The following is a 13,158-nucleotide window of genomic DNA, read 5'->3' as shown; positions in this document are numbered from 1 at the left end:
AAGGAATTATTTTCCACAATTTTAAGTTATTATATCTTGTCCAAACTTTACGGTGGCAACTTTCCATGGGCAGCATGCCAGCAATCCGGGTGCCACAATTCATTTGACCTGTGATATAATAATTTTTTTCTTAATGAGAAATGAGCACGGTTTTCCTACTGCTGGAATTCATGCCTTTCCTCAAAAGTTGGGTAACACTGCCTCCTTTGAGGTACAACAGCAAAACAGTGTTGGCGTGTACGTGGGAGGAGAAAGAGAAGAGAGGGCAGAGTGGGAGGCGTCTGAGAGAAACATTCATTTTTCTCTTTGTTTTTGATTGCTTAGTTGTTCCTGGAAAGAAGAAGGTATGGAACTGGGTTTCCTACTTAGAAGAGGAACGGATGCCAGCTGCTCCCCTAAAACTGTTCAGAGAGGTTGGCAGCTTTTTCAACTCTCTTGCTATGTTTTTCTCAGGCAACAGAACAGTATTGCTAACTCAGTGGAGGTAGGATTGGAGACTACCCTCAAGCCAGCAGTTACATTTATGAGTTGTTTTGGTGTGAGCAGGCAGTAAAACCCCCACGTTTGTTTCCAGCCCTGAAGCACTGTGGAAACAAACATCTGCCCTGTGAGTCTCATCCCAAACCAGGGTGTAAAAAATGCTGGTTGAATCTCACTCACAAATAAACAATGACTGTTTCGATCTGCTTTGGGTAGCTCTGGATAAATGGGCTGTTAGGCAATCTCCAAGTAGCGTTGGAGAGGGACAGCTTAATGTTTTTCATATGTCCTCTGCTTCATCTGTGGTTGTACAACACCCCTTTCAGCCTTCCTCTGTAGAAAATGGCAAGTCAGTTAGGTCTGTGAATGTTGTAGATTGTCTCAGTGAGAAGCGACTGTTACGAGGGAAGGTGGAAGTTGTGTTCATTCATAGTCTGATGCATTGAAGGTGGGAGAGGGTGAGTTTAGCCTTGGTGAAGCTGCTTCTGCATTCCAGTGTACCAGCCCACATTAAAAGTTCAGCTCCCAGTGAGCTCTTCAAAGCCAAGGGCTGTTGGCACCTTACAGAGTGAGATGAGAAGTAAAGTCAAGCAACTGCAATGGATGCAATAAGCCATTTGCAATTGCAGTTCAGATTTCTTTTAAGCCTTTACTGTACTTCACATGTTTAATTTGGATTAAGACTGCAAATAAATGAAAAACACAAAAGTTTTCTGGAATGACTGTGTAAATGGGCTCCAGATCAAACATGCATTGTCCCTTTTAGCATTTGAAGATGAGATGTTACCTTTTGGGAAAGTCTGGACTGCTGACCTCAAGCTGACACAGGCAAAATGATTTTAGCTTTCCTGGCTCTTTGTTTCTGCCAGCCCTCCTACATTGGGCTGTGAAGGGGATTCTTTTGTGTTTGAATAGAGCTCATTTCTGCATCTGCTGAAAGATTTGTTCATAGCTAATTGCAGCAGGCTTGTGGTTTAGTGTTTTTGAGAGATTAATTAGAATAACAAGTAAATCTGAAATACAATGATCATGCCATTATTGATCTCTGTACCTGCATCTGTCTGTTAAAGCAGCAATCATTTAGTGATAGAATTTTCTTCTCTGAGTTGAAAATTTGAAGCCTTAAGTATATCTGATGACTGCTCTGCAATAGATTTTGTCTTTAGGAATTAAAAACAAATGTTTCCTTCTTCCCCCTCAGTATCAGTCATTCCCACAAGGCCGAAATGGATTTAAAGTTGGAATGAAATTGGAAGGGCTGGATCCTGAACACCCCTCTCGATTTTGTGTTCTCACAGTGGCTGAGGTAGTTGCTCTTTCTATCTTTGATTCTAAAAGTCCCATGTACATTTGCGATTTTTTTCAATAAAAAGTGTAAACATAGTAATAGTACTTTAATTAATTAATGGTTACGAGGAGTTCAAGGTGACACTAAAGGAATAGTGTTATGTGGTTAAGGAGCTATGCCTGAAATCCTACTGTCAGAGTTTTGCAATTGTAACTCACAATAGGAAACCTATTAATTGCATGCAATGGATAAATATTAAAAAGAACAGTGCAATTGGGTCTTAAGTCTTGCATATATAAGCAATTTGAAATGCACTTATGCCTCCAATTTTGTGAAATCTCTGTTGATCTGATATAGACATAAATGTTCTCAGGCTGCATTTGTACTCCAGTTATTGACGCACAGGAATGTGTGCATGAGTATGGAATAGGAGGCCAGTGAAGTTACACCAACCCATGTTATTTTCAACTGTTGGAAGTGAGGAAAGAGAAGCATGGAAACTGGGAAACATAAATGATGAGAAATAAAACTAGACTTTCGAGAAATAAATGAGAACTTACATTTACTTTTATCCATACATCCAAATACAGAAAGAGTGCTTGATTAGTGTTTTTCTTTAACTCCTTTGTGACCCTTTATGATAATCAGAGCTCCCCTGCTTATAGGTACAAGGATACAGAATGCGATTACACTTTGATGGTTATCCAGAGTGTTACGACTTCTGGGTTAATGTTGATTCCTCAGACATCCATCCTGTTGGCTGGTGTGAAAAAACAAGTCATAAGCTGCTCCCTCCTAAAGGTATGAAAAAAAAAAAATAGAATGGTGTACAAGAAACCATAAATTCTACTAAGAACTAGTTGTCCTGGCTCTGCATGTTTCATTTTTAGTGTGATTTCATTGTGGAACTTGATCTGAGTGGCTTAAAGGGAAGAGGTGTAACTAAAATAGTGACTCACAAAAGAACAAAACAGCTTCCTTTTGATATTCCCAAAGATTGACATTGTTAGTCAAATTAGAAACTCTTTATTGGATGAGCATATAAAGCAAGGAGTCTTTTGGGGGTTCAGAACTTGCTTCTTTCCTGCATTCAATTTCCTAGAAACATGTGAAGGTTGAGATTAATGATTGGGCATTATACTGAAAAAGAGAGAGATGTTTTAGCTGAAATGGATAATCCCTGAAGATTGTAGAGGGGCAGTTATCATGCAAAGTTCATATTCTTCCCAGGTAATTTCCATTTCTGAAAAACCAATCTGAATGTAACGGGGCTGTGTAAAACAATCTTTTTATCTCTCTTTCTAGGTTTCAAGGAGGGAGAATTTAATTGGGCTTCCTATTTGAAGAATTGCAAAGCTCAAGCAGCTCCAAAAAACCTTTTTAAGACTCTCAGCACTGTAAGTGGTGATATTGAATACAAGATGTTTCAAATAGGTCTGATGCTAAGTGAGTTTTGACCAGAATATTTACATGTTTTTAATATGCTCATGTAAGAGGTACAACCATGGTACAATCAGATGCAAGCTATTTCCTGCTGTGATTTATTTTTAAGATGGGAAACTAGTACAATTTTTCTTCCTTTCCCCAGTCACTGGCTTTCCAGAGAGAGAATTTGTATTTCCCTTTCTCCTTAATACTGAGGGAAAAGATTTACTCTACCATTTATTAAATATATTACAACAGTCTGTTTTGCTGTGTCCCTACAGTCAAGATATTTGTGTCACTTTCCTCTAATTTAATCATTTCCAAAATAATTTCTGGTTTCCAGCAGCATACTCATGTGCGCCATGGGATTCATTACGAGGCTATGGATCTTGCGCATTTTTCATCCTTCACCCACTGTTGCTTTCTTTTTCGTTGTTAGCCTCAGTTCCTGTATAACACACACTCCCATTTTATGTCAGTCAGATGACACAAAGTCCACAGTGCGGCAGATTTGATGCTGCAGATGGACAGGGCACTGACTTCAGTATGATCAGGACCCAACTGTGCAGCTCTGCTCTGCTTCCGACCAAGTCACCTATTTTTCTTGAAGACTCTGACTTCTCCGCTAATACGACAGTACCTGCAATGCTCACGCTTATCCTCAGCCAATACTCATCACTGCAAGGCGTGTGCATCTTAGCCTTTGCATCTGTATTGCTGTGTACCTGGAGATTCTGGTATTCGAGCTACATCAGCTCTTTTTTAGAAATAGTAACAATCATTGCCAGAACACATGGAAATCTTGTCTGTAGACCTCTTGCTAGTAACTATAGTGTGTTTTGGTCTGTGGGTTTCGGGGTTAAAACCCGCAACAAATGAGTTTATAAGGGTAATTCAAATGGCCTGACCTAGAAGTGGCTGATTTCCTTTTCCTGATGTCCTCTTCCTCAGCCTGTCACACCCTCTGGTTTTCGTCTGGGAATGAAATTAGAGGCAGTGGACAAGAAGAATCCGTCACTGATGTGTGTCGCAACCATCACGGACATGGTGGATAACCGCCTGCTCATTCATTTTGATAACTGGGATGAGAGTTATGACTACTGGTAAAGAGATTCTATTGCTAATACCTATTTGCAAGTAGACGATGGTTTATTTCACTCTTCCACTAAGGGTAATATCTAATATTTTAAACGTAGTCACTGGAGTTGGGATCTTAAATGAGTTTTCAAGCATCTGAACAATTAATTTGGGTTTTTACAAAGTGCCAGTTGCCCAGTAGCTTCCCCTGCTGTCTGAGTGCTAATCAGTTGGCTCAGTGCAAAACCAGTAGGGTTGGCTTGAACTACTTGTGAAGCATTCTAGGTAAAAAACATTTGACGTAATGAAGCTGGCTGACTTGGGTCAGATCAGGGAATGTTCATGTTCTCCATTCCTCTGGCAGAGCTGAAGGAAGAGTAAGCTCCACTAGTGACACCACCTGGAATTAGTAACATCCTCTCCTCCAGGACTAGTAGTGGGTGTTGGCATGTCTCTCTGCAAACTTACATTTGGAAGCAGGCAGTACTGAAGCCAGTAAAAATCTTTTACATTTGCTTCAGCGGAGTTTGGCTAAGGCCCTTTGAAAATAAAAATTATGTCCAACATTTAGGCTTTTAAGTCCTGACCTCCACTACAGTTGTTCTGCATCTGAGAATCTTGATCCCCAGCCGTCATGCTGGGGCCAGGTCGAATATTAGTCAAGGAAACATTTTCCCTTTTTGGTCTGTGTTTTCCAACCTACATGAACAGCCTAACTTTATTTGTCTTGTGAAAGCAACACAAGACACATGCTTATCAAAATAGAACTGCTTCGATCAGTATTCTGTGTTCTCTCCCCCATCTCCTTTTGTTTGTTTTTGTCAGAATAGGCACCTGTTTGGTGGCAAGTGGGTCTTTTCTTTCTTTGCCGTAAATACCTCACGCAGAGCTTTGTAACACCAGTGTTTCCATTTGCAGGACTTTAGATCTTGTTCCTTTACCATTTTAGCCTGTGAAGCTTTGTTTCCACACCATGTTTTGTCTGGAATTGGAAAATTTTAATGGGAAACACAAGCAAACAAAGCTTCAAAGTACAGGTTTGCTGAAAACACAGTTTTTTCCCTCGATCTGAAAGACTGCTTTGGTTCCTTCCTCGGAGCAGATGTGACAAAAGGGGCTGTCTCAAACTGGCCTGTCGTCTCCTTCAGGGACTCAGAAGATCTAAACATCCAATAAAATTGGGAACCAGGCAGACTACCACTAGGTTTCAGCTAGAATGAATGGATAATGTGCAGTTCTTGGCAAAGACCTTAAAAGTAATTTCCCCTTCTTCTACAGTAATGGTATTTCAGTTAGGGATGAAGATTTGTTTTTTTGTTTCTTTGCTTCCTTTGCATTTTAGCTTGGATGATCTATGTCCGGGCTGAACTGTGGTTGGTATGGTCCATGGGGGGAAGCTTGTTGTTGTCGGTTTTTTTAAAGCACCGGACATTCTTCTTTGTATTTCCCTGTATTTTGAGGCAGCTTGAACGCCTTGAAAACTTGATGTTACAAATTCTAACAAGGTAATGCTTGTCTTTTACACCATGATCACACCCACTGACAGCATCTGCTAACCCAGCAAAGGCATATCAGACAGCATTTGAAATTCTGCTTTTCTTTTTGCTTTAAAATTGACTGGTGCCAACTTTCCCTCTTTATTCAGGTGTGAAGCTAGCAGCCCATATATTCGTCCTGTTGGCTACTGCCAAGAAACTGGAACCCCACTGACAACACCACCTGGTATGTAGAAAGTGAGACTTTATTTCCTGCCTCAGTCAAAAAACCTACAAGTTTTATCTTCCACATAATTATGTATTTGCAAGTTACAGGTTCCATTCAGTACTCTCTTCTCTACTGACTGAACAACATTATTGTTCATACTTCTTGCCACTGCATTTTATTTTACTTCATAGCTCTTTCAAAAAATGGAACAGGGTTTGGTAATTTGTAATTGAATTTGATTTCAGAAGGGAAAGAACTTTGAAGTATTTGCAACATTTCCTTTAAGGTGAGCTGGAAGAAAGAGGAATCAGTATCATGATTTTGTAGATGATAAGGTGGAATTTCTGGAAATGAAGGAGTAACTGAAGCCACATCTCTTTCTGCTGCATTGGAATTCAGTAAATGAAGAGAATGTTGGCAAATGAAAAAGGACAGAACGTACAGGAAAATCAGTGTTGTTTTCAGGCCTTGGAAGTGCTCATTCACCTTAAAAATAACAAATATAAGAAAATTATGTCTGCTGTTGGCTAGACTGACAGCCCTGGAGCAAGAATTTCTGTAATTACTGTGTATCAAGTTTAGCAGAGTGGATGGCACTACAAGATCCCTCTGCATTGGAGGAATTGGCCTCTGTGCCTTTGCTGCAGATGCAAAAGGGGTTGTAAATCCTTACTCTTCAGCAACACCACATCTGTTCCTGCTCCTGGAACATGCAACAAGGCTGTGGCATGCAGTTCCTCTACTCATATCATGATTGCCTGTACCCCCAGCAGAATCTGCAGTCAATTCTGATTTCTCTGCTGAGAGGTTTACATGCAGCAATTTGCAGACTGTCCTGTGTGTTTGGTCATTGCACCCTCCTGCCAAAAGGAGACAATACTGAGGCTAAAAAATGCTGAAATGGGATGGGGAAAAAAGTAGAACAGTTTCTTAAATGTAGTTGCCAGGGAGAAACATCCCATTGTTGTTAGAGTAGCACACCCATGTAGATGTTTTGAGATTATGGTAATGCCACTGGAGCCTTTTATCTCCAGACTGCTAGTTTTACTCAGCTATGGGTGAGCAGGAGATGAGAAGTTTCTACAATCTTGCAGGCACTCACACATAGAATAGTTAATAAAATAGGAAATTAATTTAGTGATGCCATTGCACATCACTGAATCCTCTGACTAGCTCTTAATTGGCAGCTTTCTCTAGAGAATAAGCATTGATTAAGCTGTACAGAAATGAATTCTTCAGGTTTTTCTGGTCAGGGTTAAAGCCCTATGTAGAAGCTGGGGAAACTTGCAGTGCTGCTCTGTGTGCTGTAAGTGGTGTGTATGAATAAACAGACCACTTTCCAGCGCCATCCATTGTAAGTGCTAAATTAACATAATAACTATGTGTTACATCGCTGCTTTTCTGTTGTTTGTAACAATAAATGTGGGGTTTTCTTACTTAAATGTTAATTTTCTGGTTTTTTCAGGATACAAGGATTCCAAAGCCTTCTCATGGGAGAAGTACTTGGAAGAAACTAATTCTCAGGCAGCCCCAGCAAGAGCATTCAAACTGGTTGGTGAATCTCTCTGATTGTCCTAGTTCAGGAGGGTAGGGGAAATTGCTGTTACCTACCATTTCTTGCTAGATGCTTTATTTGATGGTGGTTCACCATGTCTGTGCCAAGAGTGTGAAACTGTTTTTTTTTTTTACTCTAAGATCATCTCTCACTGCTGCTAAAACAAAACACACAGCAGACTACAAGATTTTTTTTTTTTTAAATGCCATGAAAAGCTGTCTTGGAAAGGATTTTTGACTAAACATCTTCACTTGCTCCATTAGTAGATTTAAGGGAAGAGCCTTCAGTCCACACAGATAATTGTAGCTTTCAGAGGAATGTGTGAAGGGCAGTACCTTGCCTCAGAGAGGGCATGGAGAAGAGAAGGAGCTGGTCTTCTGCTGGAGGTCTGACTGGGTGGGCAAAAGGGATCTCCCAGTTGACATCTGAGCAGGACTGATGCTGGTCTAACAGACTTTACAAACTCCCTTCATGGGATTCAGAAGTGGATATCACTGGCCTGCAACTGGCAACATTTGGTGGAGAAGGGAGGAGGGGCTGGGGTGTGTCTGTATGTGTTTGAGGGTGAGTGAGAAGTATGCACTACCTCCATCAGGTTTCCCCACCACACGAAGTTTTAAAAAATTCTCTAAAATATTTTCACCTTGCAGTTGTGCAAATCCTTCTTCCCCTGGTTGGTGAGACTCAAATTAAGGCAGAGTGAGAAGTTCCTATCAAGGATTTATATGTTCTAATATAGATCTTAGTTCTAGGGAGGAGCCAGCTGTACCCTCCACAGAAATAAGTGTACTAACAGATGATAGAGCGTCTCTGCCAAACTCCTAGATGGAGTAAGATCATCCTGCTGACTAAATCTGAAGATGGTTCTCTCAACCTTGGGAGCATGAGCTTTTGTTTCTTACATTAGAGTTCAGTGCATTTATCTGGAAGCTCACTGTGAGCAGAGGCAAAGTAAAGTTTTAAAATAACTTTATTAAAAACCTTCCCATTCTTTAAAGTTTTGTTGGGTTTTTTCTTAGCAGCTTCTTTTGCACTGCTGGCTCACCTTGCTAAACTTTGCAATATGTTTGAAAACTTTCTGTGCCATCATGACACTTGTCTTGATTCCTTTTGATGAAGTTAGCATTGCAGGTTAATACCTGCTGCCCTCCCGTATATTTTGTTGGTAAGCTTTTTGGGACTGAGGCGGAAAAGCAATCAGGGAGGCCTCAGATAAGGGAGGTAAAAATCCAGCCAGACAAGTTTGATAATTGCTAGATTTCAGCAGGTGTCCATTTGAAGTTGTGGTAGGTTGCAAGGTGGGTGTTAGGGAATAGGAAGAGGCTGGGTTTGCCACTTTAGAGAACTGTAAGGCCACAGCTGGAGTTATCTGCAGCACAGTTGAACTCCAAAACATCCCTTGGATTAAGGTTTTCCAGAGTTGGGCAGACAGCATCTTCAATCGTGCAGCGCAGCATGTGAAGCACCTTAGAGCTAGTGTGCAGGATAGTGAGTGAAGCTTGTCAGTAGGACACATTTGTTGCCCCCAGTGTAGGCTCAGCCTTTTTCTGAGCCATACTTATAAAATCCCAGCAGTGCTGGAAAACAGGAGCCTTCAGAATACAAGAGTGAAAGTATGCAGCAATTGGTCTTCTACACAATAGAGAAACAATAGTAGTAGTTTTCTAGGGACAAATATTTTGGAAGGATAATAAAACCCTTCATGATACAAAAAGAAACAGTGAAGTACGACCTACTTAAAACTCCCAGTCTGAAGTCCTCAGTAATCTGTTATTACGGCATTCTTTCCTCAGATTTTCGGAATACAAAATATGTTGAGAACTGTCACCCAGAGATAACAGGGCTTTACTCAGGACAGGGAACGTTTTCAGTACTGAGTGCTCTTTTTTTTGGATTTTTACAAAGTGAAGTGTTTTTCCAAGGGGGAATGCAACTGCCTCATCTGCCTCTTCTCCTGTTTTACCTGCATCTCTGCAGCCATGTTTTTTGCTCCTTCAGGTATCTGGCTTTGAGAGAATAGCAGAAGGGCCAGTTCTAGCTCTCATGAAACTCCAGAATATAAATTAGCATCTGAGACTGTGTTTCAAAAATGAGACAGAAAAAAAAAACTGGCATTTGTTATATCAACAGTTAATAGAGCTCTTTCAAGATCAAACCTTGTTATTTTTCTGGCTTGGTTGGTCTGAAGTGCAAATACATGGCACAGTTATTGATTTTTTTTTTTATCATTATTATTATTATTCCAGCTAGCAATTACAGGAAATCAGTACATAAAAATATGGGTTGAGAGCCAGAACAGACATTTCTCACTGAATTAGTTTTTAACAGTTTTCAAGAGCTATCTTGCGTGGTCTGAAGACACGGATCATCAGCACAAATAGCAGATCTCGTGTCTGGATTTCTGCCTTCTCCCTCCAAAAATGCAGGAGGAGACAGCTTTGTCATAAGCATCGCTATTTCAGCCCATTGTCTTGGACTGTCAATTCAAAAACATTCAGATGCCATTGCCAAAAAGGCAGCAACCTTTCAGCAAGACTTAAACAAATAGCCTGGCTCATCTGGGCAGGATTTTGTTCTCTAGCACTAAGGCTCCTTCCTCAAGGAAGTCAGACAAGGTTGGCTAGTTCAATAAGGCGCTCTTAAAACTAAAAGCAGTTTAGATTGTCTGGCTTCCGGTGTGTCCTGTGGCTGAAAGCCTGTTGATAAATGTCTGCGTCCAGGTGAAAAGACCAAAGAGAAACTTGAGGTTTGGAGTTTGTAATCCACTTAGCTGAGAAGTGGACCTCCTTCCCTGCCCCCAGCTACTGACAGTAAAAAGGGTAAGGAAGATTGTGAGGGAAGAGGGATTATAATCATCTTTTCATTAACCTGATCTTGTTCAAAGACATGACTTATCATCTCTTGCTAAAATCCTGACCTTTGTGTGCAGAAGTGAAGAAGGACATGTTTTGAATGAGTATCCAGTGTTCCATAACCCCCAGCTGAGGAGGTCAGAGGAGGAATTTGCAGTCGATCATTTAAAGATAAATGGAAAGATTGGTAAACGCTGTCTGTTACTTAGAGGTTTACATCTGTGGGTGCTGCAAAGGGCACGCATGAGGTCAAAGGACATTCTGGAGTTTTTACAAAGTAGTTTGACTGCTGGGGCTTGAGAGAAAGGGTAAGCTGGCAACTGCAGATGGGAGACTCCGGCAGCTGGAGCTGCTTTTGAGTCCCAGCACTGCAGTTCTCAGCAGTTGTTGTTAACAAGCAGATGCAGTTGTTGTCGTAAGAAGTAGGTGGTAACCTGCTTAATGAAGGTAACTCTGTAATATCCAGATGCCAAAAAGGATGTCATGTATAGTGTAGTGAAGAGAGACATCACGTGGTGGTGTGGTTCAGGTGTAAGACAGTGGTGAACTGGCCACTGTCCTTGTCAGATATGAGATATCTCTCTGCTGTGTTTGGGAGTTTTGCCGTCAGACTGCGGAGTCTGTATGGCAGTGGAGCTTGTGGTAGTATCTGGCCTTTTTTCTGTTAGGGAAGTGCCTCTTGCCCTGGCTGTGAAATGCTCCTCTGCACTGAGAAAGCTCGGACTTCCTCTTGAGTAGTTTTGGGCTGCTGACAAACAGACAGCTTAATCCTCTAGGAAACTCTGATTTTAACCTCTGAAGCAGTCTGCCCTGTGAGATCAGGGGCCAAAGCTGCAAAGGCATTTGAATGGAAGATGAAAACTTCAGCACATTTTATTCAGAGCAGGTGACTAGCTCTGAACGCCCAGACTTTTTAGCATTCTGCTTATAATCCTCTCTTACAGCGTCCTGCTCACGGATTCCAAGTTAATATGAAGTTAGAGGCTGTGGACAGAAGAAATCCCATCTTGATAAGAGTGGCGACAATAGTTGACAAAGACGACCATCGCATTAAGGTATGACCTTGCTTCAAAGTGCAGAGCCCTTGTGCCGACGAATATAGTGATTGGCAGTACAGAAAAAATATCCAGTTGGTATGAGGAGCAGCAAACAAACACCTTGCAGATGATCTAGCCTACAGGCCTGCCCAGCTGGAAATTATTTCTGTTGTTTTGTCCGGTTTAAATTTGATGGAATTGCCTGGTATTGTTAGTTACTCTTTTAATGTAACTGTTTTGAAATAACATTTGACAGCATGATTTTCCATCTCTTATCTGTTTCTGTGTGATCTGTGTGAGTGAAGGCAGCATTAATGTTCTACTGGTGGGAAGCTATCTGACAATTTTTTTTTTCCTAGCATACTTAAAACCCAAAGTAAGTTAAACCCTGGCACGTGTGGGAATCGGCTTCATTCTCCAGTATGAATTTGTTACATAAATGGATTCTTTTCACATAAATATATTGCCAGAAAAATCTGTTGTGTTTTGGCTTCTGAGAAATTAAGTATGAGCCAGCTAAAGTGGAGGCTGCACTAATGGAGGTTACTCAGCCACAGGTCTGCTTCCTAAATGATGATTACATGGGCAGGAGTGGAGTTCGCTCCCCATTAGCCATTTGATTCTCAGCCTCATCGCTGTGATTGCAAGCGAAAGTCAAGTTTTGCCAATATATAGTAGCATGATACTCAGTACATACATTTGTTTGAAGCTTTGCTGCATAGACAACCCAGCAGCCTTTAAACTGCAGTGATCCTTAGTCTCCGTTAACCTGACCTGGATCTGAGCTATTCTTAGTCTCTTCATCCAGCAGAAAATTCTAGCTTGATTACTGCAAAACTCACCAAACTTGTTGGCTTTTATGGTGTTTTGGGATCCTCAGAAAACAAAACAATTAAATAAGCAATTGTGTTTGCATGGATTTAGTCTTTGAGTATATTGTGTGCTGGAGTACCCCATGGTCTGTGCTTTCTTGCAGACCCTGCGATTTGACTGTGTCACCAGAATTTGTTTTTTCTGTAAAACATAAGGGCAGGGGGCAGGAAAACAAATTGTTTGTTTGAGCACAAAGGAGGATTGTGCTTGACTGAAAGATTGAATGAATCATCCCCAAGCTGAGCAAGGTGAAACAAAGGGGGAAGTTAAAAGCTGAGTCATGTCCTTAACTGTATCTCTCACTGAGACTGTGTGCTTCTTTTAGATACATTTTGATGGTTGGGACCGTAATTATGATTTCTGGGTCGATGCAGACAGCCCTGATGTTCATCCAGTAGGCTGGTGTGCAAAAACTGGACATGCTTTGCAAGTCCCTCTAGGTAAAGTAGATGACATCATATTGTTATGTTGAATAATTTTCCTAAGTGAAGTCTGCTCTTCAGATGCAGGGAGTGTTTTACAAATCTGTTTAACTTTTTTCTTCTTATTACCAGGTGCTGTTGATCGAGTGGGAACAGTGGGACAAGCATGCCCTACTCCAGGCTGCCATGGTATTGGTCACGTCAGGGGACCACGATATGGAACACATTATACGTATGTATATGAGATCTTCTTATAAGGGTTCTGCCTGCAAGAATCTGACTGCTGTCCATAATAATAATGCAGCAACAAGCACCTGCACTGCATTGAAATTATCTCAGGGTGTTTATTCTGGAGATAGTTATAACTGCAATTGCAGCTCCCTCTTGTGTCTAAATGTGCTGTTTCATCATACATTCTGTTTATACCAGTATAATCATTACAACT

General features: G+C 41.0%; 1 protein-coding gene across 1 annotated transcript in view; it reads left to right on the top strand.

Moving 5' to 3' along the window:
• Positions 1-13,158, top strand: part of LOC126047305 (lethal(3)malignant brain tumor-like protein 4) — a 49,009-nt gene that overhangs the window by 18,219 nt on the left and 17,632 nt on the right. Inside the window, 10 exon segments of the mRNA XM_049820800.1 lie at positions 325-413; positions 1,682-1,786; positions 2,434-2,569; positions 3,074-3,165; positions 4,145-4,296; positions 5,916-5,992; positions 7,440-7,525; positions 11,326-11,436; positions 12,617-12,731; positions 12,846-12,945. Coding sequence (XP_049676757.1) covers positions 325-413; positions 1,682-1,786; positions 2,434-2,569; positions 3,074-3,165; positions 4,145-4,296; positions 5,916-5,992; positions 7,440-7,525; positions 11,326-11,436; positions 12,617-12,731; positions 12,846-12,945 — 1,063 coding nt within the window.

Source organism: Accipiter gentilis, chromosome 17 (assembly GCF_929443795.1).
Source record: "Accipiter gentilis chromosome 17, bAccGen1.1, whole genome shotgun sequence".
Taxonomy (NCBI): Eukaryota; Metazoa; Chordata; class Aves; order Accipitriformes; family Accipitridae; genus Astur; species Astur gentilis.
This window is presented reverse-complemented; position numbering and strand designations above follow the sequence as displayed.